This window comes from Astatotilapia calliptera, chromosome 22 (assembly GCF_964374335.1).
Source record: "Astatotilapia calliptera chromosome 22, fAstCal68.1, whole genome shotgun sequence".
NCBI classification, from domain to species: Eukaryota; Metazoa; Chordata; class Actinopteri; order Cichliformes; family Cichlidae; genus Astatotilapia; species Astatotilapia calliptera.
Genome location: NC_137442.1, coordinates 34,077,343 through 34,091,116, shown reverse-complemented (window position 1 = coordinate 34,091,116; position 13,774 = coordinate 34,077,343). Strand labels below are relative to the sequence as shown.

Genomic DNA, 13,774 nt, shown 5'->3' with positions numbered 1-13,774 from the left:
TGATTTGTAAGGTGATGAATAATAAGAGTTTCAGTCAGGTTTCAGAACTTATCTCTGTACAGAAACGGTGTTAGTGAAAGTTACTAATGACCTTTGTATAGCCTGTGACAGTGGACTCATCACTGTGCTTGTCCTGCTAGATACTATTTTGTTAGATACTGCTAGATGTCACGGCTTGCGGGGACAGACCGTGTGTGAGTGAGTGAGGAGATAAAACTGAGTTTAAACGAATAATGAACCTTTATTATGGCTGATGTCATTGAGTCCAAACAAGGCACAAAACACAGTGGCGAAACAGAACTAGAACTAAACTGGGAAACTAATACTGAGATACAACTATGAAAACTCAGAAGACTATGCCGAAGAAAACTAAGACTATAAATACAAAGACTAAGACTGTGACAGCTATGGCTATGAATACATGGGGGGTGGTAACACAGACAACGCGACAGCGAACAAGTGGAAACACAGAAAAAATACACAAGGGATGATCATGGAAAGTGGAAACAGCTGAAACAAATGCACATAATGACGCGACGGGGGAAGTGTACACTAAGCACAGAACATGAAACAAAACCCTTCAAAATAAACCGGAAACATGACAGGATGCCTACATGGCACGAGCTTGACAAACCTGAACAACGCAGATATGAAACATGACAGCTTAAGACATGAACCAACAAGTTATGGAGCTGTTGTTGAGGGACCAGGAGAGGTTCTCTGCAAGGTGGACACCAAGGAATTTCGTGGTCTTGACAACTTCCACAGAGGATCCATTGATGTTCAGTGGACAGTGATCTCTCCGTGCTCTCCTGAAGTCGACAATCATGTCTTTTGTTTTGTCCACGTTCAAAGACAGGTTGTTGACTCTACACCAGTCTGTTAGCTGTTGCAACTCCTCTCTGTATGCTGACTCATCACCACAGTCCTCAGCTCTTGCTGATGAGACAAGCACGGTCGTTTCATCGGCAAACTTGATGATGTGGTTCAAACTGTGCATTTCTGCACAGTCGTGAGTCCAGGATCCAGTTGCAGAGGAAAACTGAATGGGGGAAGAGTTGCTGAGGGATGATTGTGTTGAATGCTGAACTGAAATCTATGATCTGATGAAATTTTATACACAGTCCGACATGCAGTGAAATGCTTATTGTTGTGCAATTCCCAACCAGATACAAGAATAAACTGAAATTAAAAATCAAGTATAACATTAAAGTTAAAAATCAAAATTAAAAAGGTATGCAAATCAGCAGTGTGCAGATTGACAGTGAATAGTCAAACAGTTATTGAGTATATTATTGAATTAAATTGTTTTATTAAGTGCATGTACAGTGATGTGATATGAGAGAAACCTGGGGCCTGTTCTTCGTACCTCGCTAAGTAAGTTAGCTGGATTAGATTGTTGACGATTTCGCGTGATCCTGGATCGTTCGGTTCCCCGAAGCTCATCCGGGACTTGCTGTCATAGCAACAGAGCCGTAAGCGTAAACCTGCTCGGGAGCAGGTTTACTTTATGTAAACAGGATTAGATCGCGGCCACGCAGGTATGTCCGCGTCATTCATACGAAAGCAACAGCGATATTCCACCACTGTTTCACCATAAATAAATATTATCAATGTAACTAAAGATAATGCAGCACCTGATCCTTTTATTGATGTCACACAGATACATACAGGTCATTTCCTAAAAAAGGGAAATGTACTATTAACATTCTATTACATGTATGTGATTATTACAGATGTAATTCATATTTCAGAGTAGTAATTGTAAATTACTTCGTGTAATCAAGATGAGAGACCACGGCTATAAAAGCGAAGGTGGATTTGGGAAGTCTGTCGCAGCCATGTCCTGTCCGTATACGCGACCAACCCATTGCGGAAGGTGCAAGATTGATAAGGAGAGTCCTCAGAATTCAGCGTATATTGCGGGATAGACAGGATCCTTTAGCTCAGCGCGACAGTGTGCTCATTGAGAGATATCGATATTCCCGTGAGGGTATTATTTACTTAACCAACTTGTTGACGAGGGGGTGCAGGACCACCACCTGTCTTTTTTTGCTCTGCCCTTTTCTTGGTTGCTGTTATGAACAAACTAACAGAGTATTACAGGCCAGTATTACCTTGCCAAGAGACGCAAAGCAATCTAAGAGATAAATATTACCATTCTGTAGAATACTCCTGTATTCCACTTTTACTTGTTCCCATGTTCTTGTGGGTCCTGTTGTGGCTCTAATGTGAAAGGGGATATAATATAACATATTGTAATATAATATAATGCCATATGATATTGGACAATATAGTGTCATATGATAGATCTACCCTACCGCCTACTGGTGTTGGCCAGAGGGGCCGATGGCGCGATATGGCAGCCTGGCTACAACCGTAGCTGCCTCCACCAGTGTGTGAATGTGGGAGTGAATGAATAGTGGTATCGTAAAGCGCTTTGGGTGCCTTGGAAAGCGCTATATAAATCCAATCTATTATTATTATTATTATTATTATTATTATTATTAAATTACCTACGAGTTTGATTTGTCAGCAACTTTCTGCCAGCCCTCTCTCCTTGCTTTTGCAGCCTTTGCAGTGTTCTCTTGCGTTCTGATTAAACTCTGAAACTCCTGAAATCCTGCACTCATGAGTTCTTGCTCTGCTGCCGGAAAATACCGTGCACGCCCCTTGGACATTTTCGCCGACCAATCAGCGGGTTGCCGATCAATGTTTCTACTATCGATGCGTAGCCCCTTTTACGACACCCAGTGATGTCACATTACTGCGTCCAGCTGTACTAATCGTCAACAGCAGGTGTGTTCGGGGAACCGGATTAGCGAGCTCACGGTTAGCGCGATGGTTTGGTCTTGGATGTGTCATGTGATCTTGGATGTAGTGAGCGACGTACGAAGAACAGGCCCCAGATCAGGCGTACATTATTTTGCGATGGTGTATAGACATATTTAGAGTCCAGTCCTACACCTGGTTCAGGGCCCATATAGCCTGGAGGAAGAAGCTCCTCCTCATTCTCTGTGTGTTGCCCTTAAGTGAGTGGAAGCGCTTCCCTGACCTCAACAGTGCGAAGACTACCTTGTTGTTATGGTGGAAGTCTTTCATGCACCACTTGGTGTAAATAGACTGCAGGTCAGGAAGCACTGAGCAAATGATGCATTTGGCAGAGTGCACCAATCCTTGGAGAGATCATCTATCCTGCTTGGTGCTGTTCCCATACCAGGTGCAGATATTTCCCGTCAGGATGCTCTGGATGGTGCATGAGTAGAGTTCTTGAGCACCTTCAGAGGTAGGTGGAAGTCTCTGAGTCATCTGAGGAAGAAGAGATGCTGCCGGGCTTTCTTCACCAGAGTGTTAATGTGACAGGATCACGAAAGGTCCTGTGTGATGTGAACACCCAGGTATCTGAAATTGTCTGCTCTCTCCACTGGCGCACCACATATAGTGCCTCATAATTTCTCGCCTGCTTTGTGCTCCTTGGATTTGCTGATGTTTAAGAGAAGGTTATTCTCCAGGCTTTATTATCCAGGTGGATGAGAGCCCAGATGTAGGGTGGTGGCAATGGTATCATCTGTTGATTGGTGAACTGGAGTGGGTCCAGTTTGGGTGGCAGCAGGGTCTTAATGTGCCTCTAGAAGCACTTCATCATGATGGGTGTCTTGATTGTAGGGCTGTAGGGCGATATGGCCTAAAATCCATACTGCGGTATAATTTGAAGCATGTGCAGCAATGACATATATCGCGATATATTCTTTTCTTCTGTATACATATGTCAAAATGACTGAACAGTATAGCATGCCATTTTAAGAACACTTATTGTGCAAAACCTTTCTTAAATTTTTTTTAATCTTAATCTTTTACATATTAAAAATTACAAAACTTATCAAATATTTTTTTAAGATGTAACAGATCTTTTTCCAAACAATTTAACACAAAACTCTTAAATAACAAATAAAAATGAAGATAAATGCACAAAGATTTTTGAATAAAAAAATATCGGTAAAACACAAAATTCTAAACTGTTTAAAATAAAGTGTAAAATGTGCCTTTAGAAAAGGCTTGGAAAAAATCAGTCTGCTGGTGTGTAGGGCCACCTTTTTTCTTTCCACTTGAATGACTGGGCATTTGTGGAAGGCGCAGTTTTTGGTTTTCCTCATATTCCAAAACGTGTTTCATTTTGAGGTTATAAAACCAATTACTTGTATTCCCTCTCTTCGCTATTACTGTCACCTGGCATAATTTGCAGATGATATTTTTCTGCTCAACTTCTGACAGCTTAAACCCAAACCAGGTCCATATCACCGACGTCGCACTGGTCTTCTTTATGAGCACTCCCTCCTCCTCCCCACCTGTAAGCTCCATGCTAGCTTGCAGCCGCTGCGATGCTTTCGACCAAAACAGGAACAGCTTGATGACCTCATAAACATGCACTATCGCGGTAGAGCGGTATAGTCAAAATCTCTATCTTTGGCCAGATTCATATCGTTTCTACTGTATACTGTTTATACCGCCCAAACCTAGTTGATTACCACATTGTACACAGCTGCCCTGCCAGCCTGCACAGCATTGCCCCTCGAGCCCGCTGCATCACCCCTCCCCTGCAGTGGAGCCAGAGACCACACCTCTGTCTCAAACATCTACAGGGTTTAGCTAGTAAGCTACCAATAATGGTGACTTAATGGTGATTAGCTATGTGAGGAAAGAGTCTACACAGCATTGCCCAGCCCCTCCGCTCCCCAGCTGTAGCCTATCCAAGCTGTCAAAGGGCAAAGGGATGGGTTTCATCCTGGACAGGTTGCCAGTCTGTCTGTGTTAGCCCTGTTACAATCTTTCAAGTTTACATTCATTGTCTCTGAACTGTAGGAAGAAGCTAGGATACAGGAGAGAACTCGCGTAAGCACAGGCAGAACACACAAATTCTACACAGAAAGGTCCAAGATGGCCACCAGATGTGAGAGCATAACCCCCTTGCTATGAGGCAACAGTGGTAACCTTTGTACCGTTGTGCTGCCCACTTAACTACTGGTTAAGGAAACTAAATTAATTAATGAGGTTTTGTAGTTTAAGTTGCTGTATCTCTATAATTTGAACAGAACCATGTTACCACTTTACAATCTGTATGCTAAATTAATTTCACTGTGATTCTAACCCAAGATTTCTATGCATGTGAACATTTAATTTTCTAAAAAAGAAAGAAATATCAGAATCAGATCAGAAACTTTATTGTCATTGTCATGAGAACAACGAAATTAAGAATGGTCCCCGATCATTGCATCATCCCTAGCAATATCAAAATATAAATAAAACAATAAAATTCAATAAATAAAATAGATAGAATACTTAAAATACTAATAAGATATAACAGTAAAACATTCACATACATTCCCACACACATGCTTCAGACCGTGCATAGATTAACACAAGAGTGGCGTGATGGACATTTTTTTGTAGTATTCAGATGTGTTATTGCAGTTGGATAACAGCTGTGTTTGAGTCTATTAGTCCTTGCTCTGATTGCCCTGTACCGTCTGCCTGAGGGCAACAGTTCGAACAGGGAGTGGCCAGGATGTGAGGTGTCTTTTATGATGTTTTGGGCCTTTTTAAAACAGTGGGCGTTGTGTAGAACTTCCAGTGTGGGGAGAGGGCAGCCAGTGATCTTTTGGGCGGTGTTAATGATCCCTTGGAGTGCTTTCCTCTGAGCCCCTGTGCAGCTAGTGTACCAGATGCATATGCAGTAAGTTAGAACACTCTCAATGGTGGCTCTGTAGAAGGACACCAGCAGTCTCTGTGTGATGTTATTCCTCCTGAGAATTCTCAGGAAGTACAGTCTCTGTTGGGCCTTTTTCAGCTGCTCGGAGGTGTTCACACTCCAGGAAAGGTTCTTATGTTCATAAATCAACTATTAATTTGATTGTTTATTTCAGTTTTGGTTTGAAAAGCTGCAATTGAATATATGTCTTCTCTGTGAAACATACTCTAAAAGTTATTTGACCCCTTTTGCTTCACCAGAGGGCTTATATTCCAGCTCCTTAGGATTTTATAGGCACTACTGGCACTACCAAGGCCTGTATTTATCTGAACACTGATATGAACCACTGGGCAGACAATGATTGTGTAAGGTCAAGGGAATGGAGTGATTAGAGGATATTTGGAATACATTAACAAAGTTCACTCACTGACACCTGCCTTGTCATCATCCATCACTGTTGAACTGGCCTCATCATTAAAGGACTACTCAGGCTTTAAGTGTCTGGGACATAACGTGTGCCCCCCCTTTGTCTGCATCTCAGGTGTGATGAGTGTCGACTCTGCTATCACTTTGGGTGTCTGGACCCTCCACTGAAGAAATCACCCAAGCAGACAGGATATGGCTGGATCTGCCAGGAGTGTGACACATCCTCATCTAAAGTGAGTGTGCATACAGTCTATGTGTATAACTCAGAAAGAAACTTGAGGACTGTTGTTAATTACAGTTCAGAGGTACTATAACTTCATTTTAACTACTACTTCTTTTTGACTGTAACATAAAAACTCATAAAATAAAACATTTATCTACAAGTAAGTGGCAGTTCTTCCACTAAAGTGTGACTTCCATTATAATATTCTTAAATGATTTCCTTTAAATCACTGCCCCAGTTAAAAAATTCACATCAAACTAAATAATTCCAAAAAACAAAACCAAAAATGTGCTTTTACTTTGACATTTTAAATACAAAGTAAAAGTGTTTGTAAGCTGGTGAATACTAGTTTATCAATGTTATTTTTAAATTGTTGTTTAGACCTTCTGTGTTTATGTTTTTAAGAACCAATACATAAATTACTCAATGATTCACATTTCATATTCTAGCACATTCAGCCAGTGTAGCAGGGTGTTATGGCTGTAGCTCAGGCGGTAAAGCAGCTCACCTGCTAATCGGAAGGTTTGGTTTTTGTTCACCGTATGATCCAGTCTGCATGCCAAATTTCCCGGGGCAAGAAATTGTTGCTCTCCGATGCATCCATCAGAGTATGAATGTGTGTATATATACACACATTCACAGAAATAAGTGCTCGTGTGAATTGGTGAATGAGGCAAGTTGTGTAAAGCACTTTGAATGCTCAGAATAGAAAAGTGCTATATAAGAACCAGTCCATTTATCGTTATTATTTAGCAGGGCAATCACAACCTAGGTGGTGAAGTGGGTTGTCCAAAGTCACAGTACCCACCGAAATCCAGATTTTTCCTGAATGACTAGGATGGCAAAGAAATTTGCTGAAGTGTTATGATTAAAAATGCTGACAGGTTGCAATTAAATGGATATAGAAAGCAGTGAATATAGTTTGAATCCGTGCTGTTGTTGATGCTTTTTGTAGTAACATTATTAAATATTGTTATTATATTCATTCTGCTGTTGCTCTTGACGAAGGCGGTCACACTTTTCTCCTCTCCTCCTCCTCCTCTCCCTTAGCTTCTTATGTCCTTGTCTAGTCTTGTGTTTTTTGTATTACTTTTCCCTGGAACATTCTCTCACAGTCTGTTCTCTAAAACCTAAAAGAGGAATTATGGATTTGATCAACTGGTCCCTAAATGCAATTGACACCCTTTCTCAACGAGAAGTTTGGGCTCGGGTGAGCCTGAGTGCTGAAGATATCTACTTATTCGGAACCATGGTAACAGGGTTCTGGCTGATCGGAGCTGGCTTGGCCCTGACTTATCGAAGAATTAAGAAAGCGGAACCGGCTGTTCAAACCCCCACAAGGCTGCCCGCTGGGATTGAAACGATGGGAAGAGGCGTGAGTTTCTCAAAATGGGCTCATTGAGTGCAGCACGGATAAGATCTTGGAAAGGCTACGGCTGCTGTGAATACTCAGAATAAGATCTCTGACTGCAGACTGGATTACATCTCGGAAGGGCTAGCTCAGAATAACATCTCTGGGTGCAAATTGGATGACATCTCGGGGAGGCACACTGTTGTGAGTTCTCAGAATCGGCTCCTCGAGCACAAGAAATGACAACATCAAAGAACGCAAGTATGGCGAAGCTCGCGGCTCTCCAACGGGAGATTGAGAGACCAGTGTTGGACTGTAGAACTGCTTTGAAATTCATATGAGCTGTTCGCACTAAAGTAAAAAGCACCATCACTTCATGCGGAGACCCCTTTGGCACCAGCTGCGGTCTCAAGGCTGGAGCTGAACAACAACACCCAGATAACGACTGTGTTTAGTCTGTTCCTTCCCATTCCATGCAAGGCCACCTGGGTTGGCTGGAAGACTGTTTACTTAGCCTGGCAGGGCGAAGGACACTGTCTCAGCTGAACTCTGGACATGCACACACATACATATACACTGATATGCACACTCTCACTCTCCCCTCCCTTTCCAAACGCCTTCGACGCTTATTCCCTTCCGATGCTGACGGTGGATCAAGGAGACCAGCGCACGCAGCCCCGGATGTACTGTCTAAATCGGCTGTCTCTCACCCTTTACCCCCCCTGTTGCTTGTCATGTGTTTCTTTGGTGTATTAAGAGTTTTTTCATGTGCAGAGGTGTTTTTTTTCTGTTCTCAAACTGATCTCCCTGTTGGAGCTCAGTCTGGGGGGAGTTTTCACCTTATCTTTCCTCATGTGGTGCATTTTTCATTGTTATACCTCTCTAACCTGTCTTCCCCATGTGATGTTTTGTGTAATGTATGTATGGTCGGAGGGTAAGATGGCGCCGCCAATGCGTGCAATAGGTCGGCAGCCTTATGAAATTTCCCCTTGTGGGACTAATAAAGGTATATCAAATTAATTAATTAATATTCAAGTATATGCAGATTGAAAAACTGTTGATAACTTACTCAACTGGGGCGATCGTGGCTCAAGAGTTGGGAGTTTGCCTTGTAATCGGAAGGTTGCCGGTTCGAGCCCCGGCTTGGACAATCTCGGTCGTTGTGTCCTTGGGCAAGACACTTCACCCGTTGCCTACTGGTGGTGGTCAGAGGGCCCGGTGGCGCCAGTGTCCGGCAGCCTCGCCTCTGTCAGTGCGCCCCAGGGTGGCTGTGGCTACAATGTAGCTGCCATCACCAGTGTGTGAATGTGTGCGTGAATGGGTGAATGACTGGATATGTAAAGCGCTTTGGGGTCCTTGGGGACTAGAAAGGCGCTATATAAATACAGGCCATTTACCATTTACCATTTACTCATGCAGAATACTGATTATAGGCCATTCTTTCATACATTTAAAAAAGTCGCTCTCATATTAATTAATCATTTATACAGTATGATTTTCATCATTGAGCGGTCCCTTTGTCATCTGTGCGTTGTCAGGGTTAGAGTCATTTATAGTTATAAACATCAGCATGAGAACTCCTGCTTCCCTACTCACTGTCGGGATAGTTCAGTGAAACCTCTATTCTTCCACTTGAAGTAAAATCAGGTACATCCTAAAGATAAAGTTAGCAGAAGGGTAAGGAAATTGTGTTTGTCGATTATTTTTTTTTGTTGTAAATCACAGTAAATCTTATATGTTTGGAAAGCCTGTTTATTTCCCTTTAAATTGTGCCATAGTTAATGGTGTTTTTTCTATAGTACTTAACTTTTACATGGAGAAAGTAAAGCTGTGATATGTGGATGACACCCGGGTCACCATCAATTTTCAGATCAACTCAGTGGATAGAAACAGTTCACCAGGGAAGAAATGAAGGATAATAGCTGTTTCTGGACTGCACTGTGCACATTAAAAAGGATGAGGGTCTAAACATTGAAGTGTATTGAAGTCCACAAAGGCAGACCAGTACCTGCTCTTTGATTTCCACCACCCTCTGGAACACAAGACTGGAATAATCAGGACCCTCCAACACCAGGCAGATAAAGTTTCCTGTAAGGCAAAAGGGAAGGAAAAGGAGCACACCCTTTTAAAGAAAGATCTCAAAACGTGTTGTTATTCCAACTGGGCCATTATCAAATTGGAAAAGATGCACAGGAAAGAGGGTCACACCAAGTAGGGAGAAACAGAATGACAAACGGAAGAACACTGTCATTCCTTATGTAGCAGTTTATCAGAGAAACTCAAGAGAATTTTTTCCAAGCATGGCATGGCGTTTAATGGGTGCAACTCACATGAATCAACCCTGCTCTTCAACCCACAAATGCATTTTCCTGAAAAATGTGGCACCATTTCATGGGAAACAACTAACGAAATATAAAATGCATTACCAAGAAGAATTGTTAGAACAAACATCAACCAAACACAAATTTCCTTATTTTCTATACTAAGTTTGTATATGTTTAATATACATTTATGAATTATCACAATGAGATTATCCCACATATTTTGGTTTAGATTTTGTCTAGTTGTTTGTTTGTACGGAATAATATTGCATTGCATATGTTTGACAGCCTCTCGAACTAATTAATAACTACATCTGAATTTTCATATCTTTCAAATCTACCATGGATTTCTACTAAACTTTTCTATGGAGCAAATACTTCCTTAATGATTCTGTTGCAGACGTAGGGAATTATAAAGGCCATAGTGGAAACACTGAATCTCACACACAAGACACACAATTAATCCATCAACTTACTCCTACTACACTCCATAGAAAAAGGTTTTGTTGAGTGTTTGTGTATGGATGAATTGGGCTTATCGTGCAAAAGCAGTAGGCGTGATCAGCAAGAATAGAAAGCACTTTTTAATTACCGATAATATCAGTGATACTAACATGATTCTGGTTCCATCCAAAATAATTCTTTACAACAACCAGTCCTGTTTCCAACACCTGAAGTACTTCTACTTGGGGAAAAAAAGTGATACAATTCTTGCCTCTTAATTACCTTTACTTTTAAAGCCACTGCAGTTACTACGGTCTAAAAACACTCGTATACAAAATAAATTTACTGAAATAGACTGTCTAGCATTAAGAAGAGCTAAATTAGAGTGATTAAGTGAAATAAAATACCAAGCTGATTTGATGATCAGCCTTGTGAATTAAGACATAATTCTATTCTTAACTGCAGATGATTTCTTTAGACAGAAATGACAGTTGAGAGCCAAACTTCTGTGTGGGGTTAGGGTTAGATTTGAATGATCAGTGAGAGGTTGAATCATTTCATCCTAATTATTTAGACAGTAAGTCAAAATAATCAAAAGCAGAATTTCAGAGAGTTTCATATTGTATGAGCAAAGCTAAATTGATTGTCAAAAGACTCAGTGTATATGAAATGAAAGTTTTCTTTTCTTCAGTTACCTTTTTTTGCCTAGATTAGTCATTTTTCAGAAGCTAATGTATCTCTGTTGTTTTAACATTTTTCAATGCTATCCCCAACCACAACATGCTGATTATAAAGAAGACATAAACTAACTAACGGTTAGTTTAGAACAATCAAATAGGAGAACCTCTAGGCTAATAGCAGGGCTGCATTTCATGGTAACAAAAGTACTGATATGAAAAAGTAATATGAGCGTTCTTTCCTCTATTATGTTAGCATGGAAAGAACACTTGTATTTAGCGTCTGTTCAAAGCATTGTTCATAACAATCTGTTCATTTCTGCTTTGGAAAGTAACTCATCAATATACAACAGGCTACGTGGTTTCTGATTTTGAAGGATTTTTACTATTCACTTTGAATTCATCGGGCCCGGTGAAGAGGCTTGGTTAAGCAACAAATGGATGAAAGAAACCACGTGTGTGCCATTTCTGATATTGCAGGGTCTACATTTGAGAGGCATTTAAGAATGTGACATTTTTGCGAAAGTATGGTGTACAGACCTTTTCAGGCGCAAGGTGCTCAGAGTGTCTCAGTAATAGCAAGTGTGGGGAGATAATTGACTCCACTAAGGGCAGCTAAAAAGCACTCTGAGATGAGAGCTGTATTTAAGGAAAGTTTTATTATCTGCTTTAAAATGCCAAGTCATGCACTATTTTTGCCTGTGGGGGGAAAATGATTCTTAAATGCCAGCATTAAGTGCAGAATATTACCTGATCAGTGCAGTCGAGATTCAGCTAGATGAGCAAGATATAGGGGGTTAGGCAACCCCTCTGCTTGACAGTCTGGTACAAAAACCGGTGTAAAAAGTTATTCACCCACCCTCCATCCCGCTTTCAATATGAGCAGCAATTTGTGAGTGGATGGGAGAAGCAGCGTCTGTAAAAAAACAAAAAACAAACTAGGTACACCTTATGATGCAATAGTATGTGGAACCACCTTTACTAGCAATAAGTATTTTCTGTATGGCTTTATCAGCGTCTTACATTGTTGTAGAGAAATTTTGCTATACTGTTCTTTACAACATTGATGTTTGAGGGCATTCGCAGCTGTGATAATTTCCTTCCACAGCATTTTAATCAAGTTGAGGTCTAGACTTTGACTGGGCCATTGCCATTGTTTACTGTCCTTGCCTCAGTGTTAAAAATATTAGAGTTTTCTTAGGGGGTTAATACAAACTATTAACAATTTGCAGATCTCCTTTGACTAGGCCACTCCAAAGTCTTTATTTTGTTTTTCTTAAGCCATTCAGAGGTGGACTTGCTGGTGTATTTTAGGTCATTTTCCTGCTGCAAAACCCAAGTGCACTTCAGCTTGAGGTCAGAAACAGATGGCCTATGTTCTCTTCAGGACATTTTGGGAGACGCCAGAATTTGTGGTTCCATTTACTACAGAAATTCTTTTAGGTCTTGGGCAGCAAAACAGCCCCACACCATCACACTACCATCACCATATTTTACTGTTGGCATGATGTTCCTTTTCTGAAATGCTGTGTTACTTTAATGCCAAAAGTCTAACTTGTGCCTTGTCAGTCCACGTAGTATTTTCCCAGAAGTCTTGGGAATCATCAAGACCTTTATGTTGCTAAGCAAAAGCAACATACAGTGGGGCAAAAAAGTATTTAGTCAGCCACCGATTGTGCAAGTTCCCCCACCTAAAATGATGACAGAGGTCAGTAATTTGCACCAGAGGTACACTTCAACTGTGAGAGACAGAATGTGGAAAAAAAATCCATGAATCCACATGGTAGGATTTGTAAAGAATTTATTCGTAAATCAGGGTGGAAAATAAGTATTTGGTCAATAACAAAAATACAACTCAATACTTTGTAACATAACCTTTGTTGGCAATAACAGAGGTCAAACGTTTACTATAGGTCTTTACCAGGTTTGCACACAGTAGCTGGTATTTTGGCCCATTCCTCCATGCAGATCTTCTCGAGAGCAGTGATGTTTTGGGGCTGTCGCCGAGCAACACGGACTTTCAACTCCCGCCACAGATTTTCTATGGGGTTGAGGTCTGGAGACTGGCTAGGCCACTCCAGGACTTTCAAATGCTTCTTACGGAGCCACTCCTTTGTTGCCCGGGCGGTGTGTTTTGGATCATTGTCATGTTGGAAGACCCAGCCTCGTTTCATCTTCAAAGTTCTCACTGATGGAAGGAGGTTTTGGCTCAAAATCTCACGATACATGGCCCCATTCATTCTGTCCTTAACACGGATCAGTCGTCCTGTCCCCTTGGCAGAAAAACAGCCCCATAGCATGATGTTTCCACCCCCATGCTTCACAGTAGGTATGGTGTTCTTGGGATGCAACTCAGTATTCTTCTTCCTCCAAACACGACGAGTTAAGTTTATACCAAAAAAGTTCTACTTTGGTTTCATCTGACCACATGACATTCTCCCAATCCTCTGCTGTATCATCCATGTGCTCTCTGGCAAACTTCAGACGGGCCTGGACATGCACTGGCTTCAGCAGCGGAACATGTCTGGCACTGCGGGATTTGATTCCCTGCCATTGTAGTGTGTTACTGATGGTGACCTTTTGTTA

General features: G+C 41.3%; 1 protein-coding gene across 6 annotated transcripts in view; it reads left to right on the top strand.

Annotated features, from left to right (window-relative positions):
• Positions 1–13,774, top strand: part of phf14 (PHD finger protein 14) — a 141,233-nt gene that overhangs the window by 93,187 nt on the left and 34,272 nt on the right. For 5 of the 6 annotated variants that reach the window (XR_013904431.1, XM_026156303.2, XM_026156304.2 and 2 more), the window contains one exon: positions 6,288–6,405. Coding sequence is in view for 5 of the 6 variants with exons in the window: in XM_026156303.2 (XP_026012088.1) it covers positions 6,288–6,405 (118 nt within the window). In the remaining variant the exon portion in view is untranslated. Of the gene's footprint in view, positions 1–6,287; positions 6,406–7,445; positions 7,545–13,774 lie in introns of those variants that run through there. The other variant, XM_080295782.1, reaches the window with a different exon arrangement.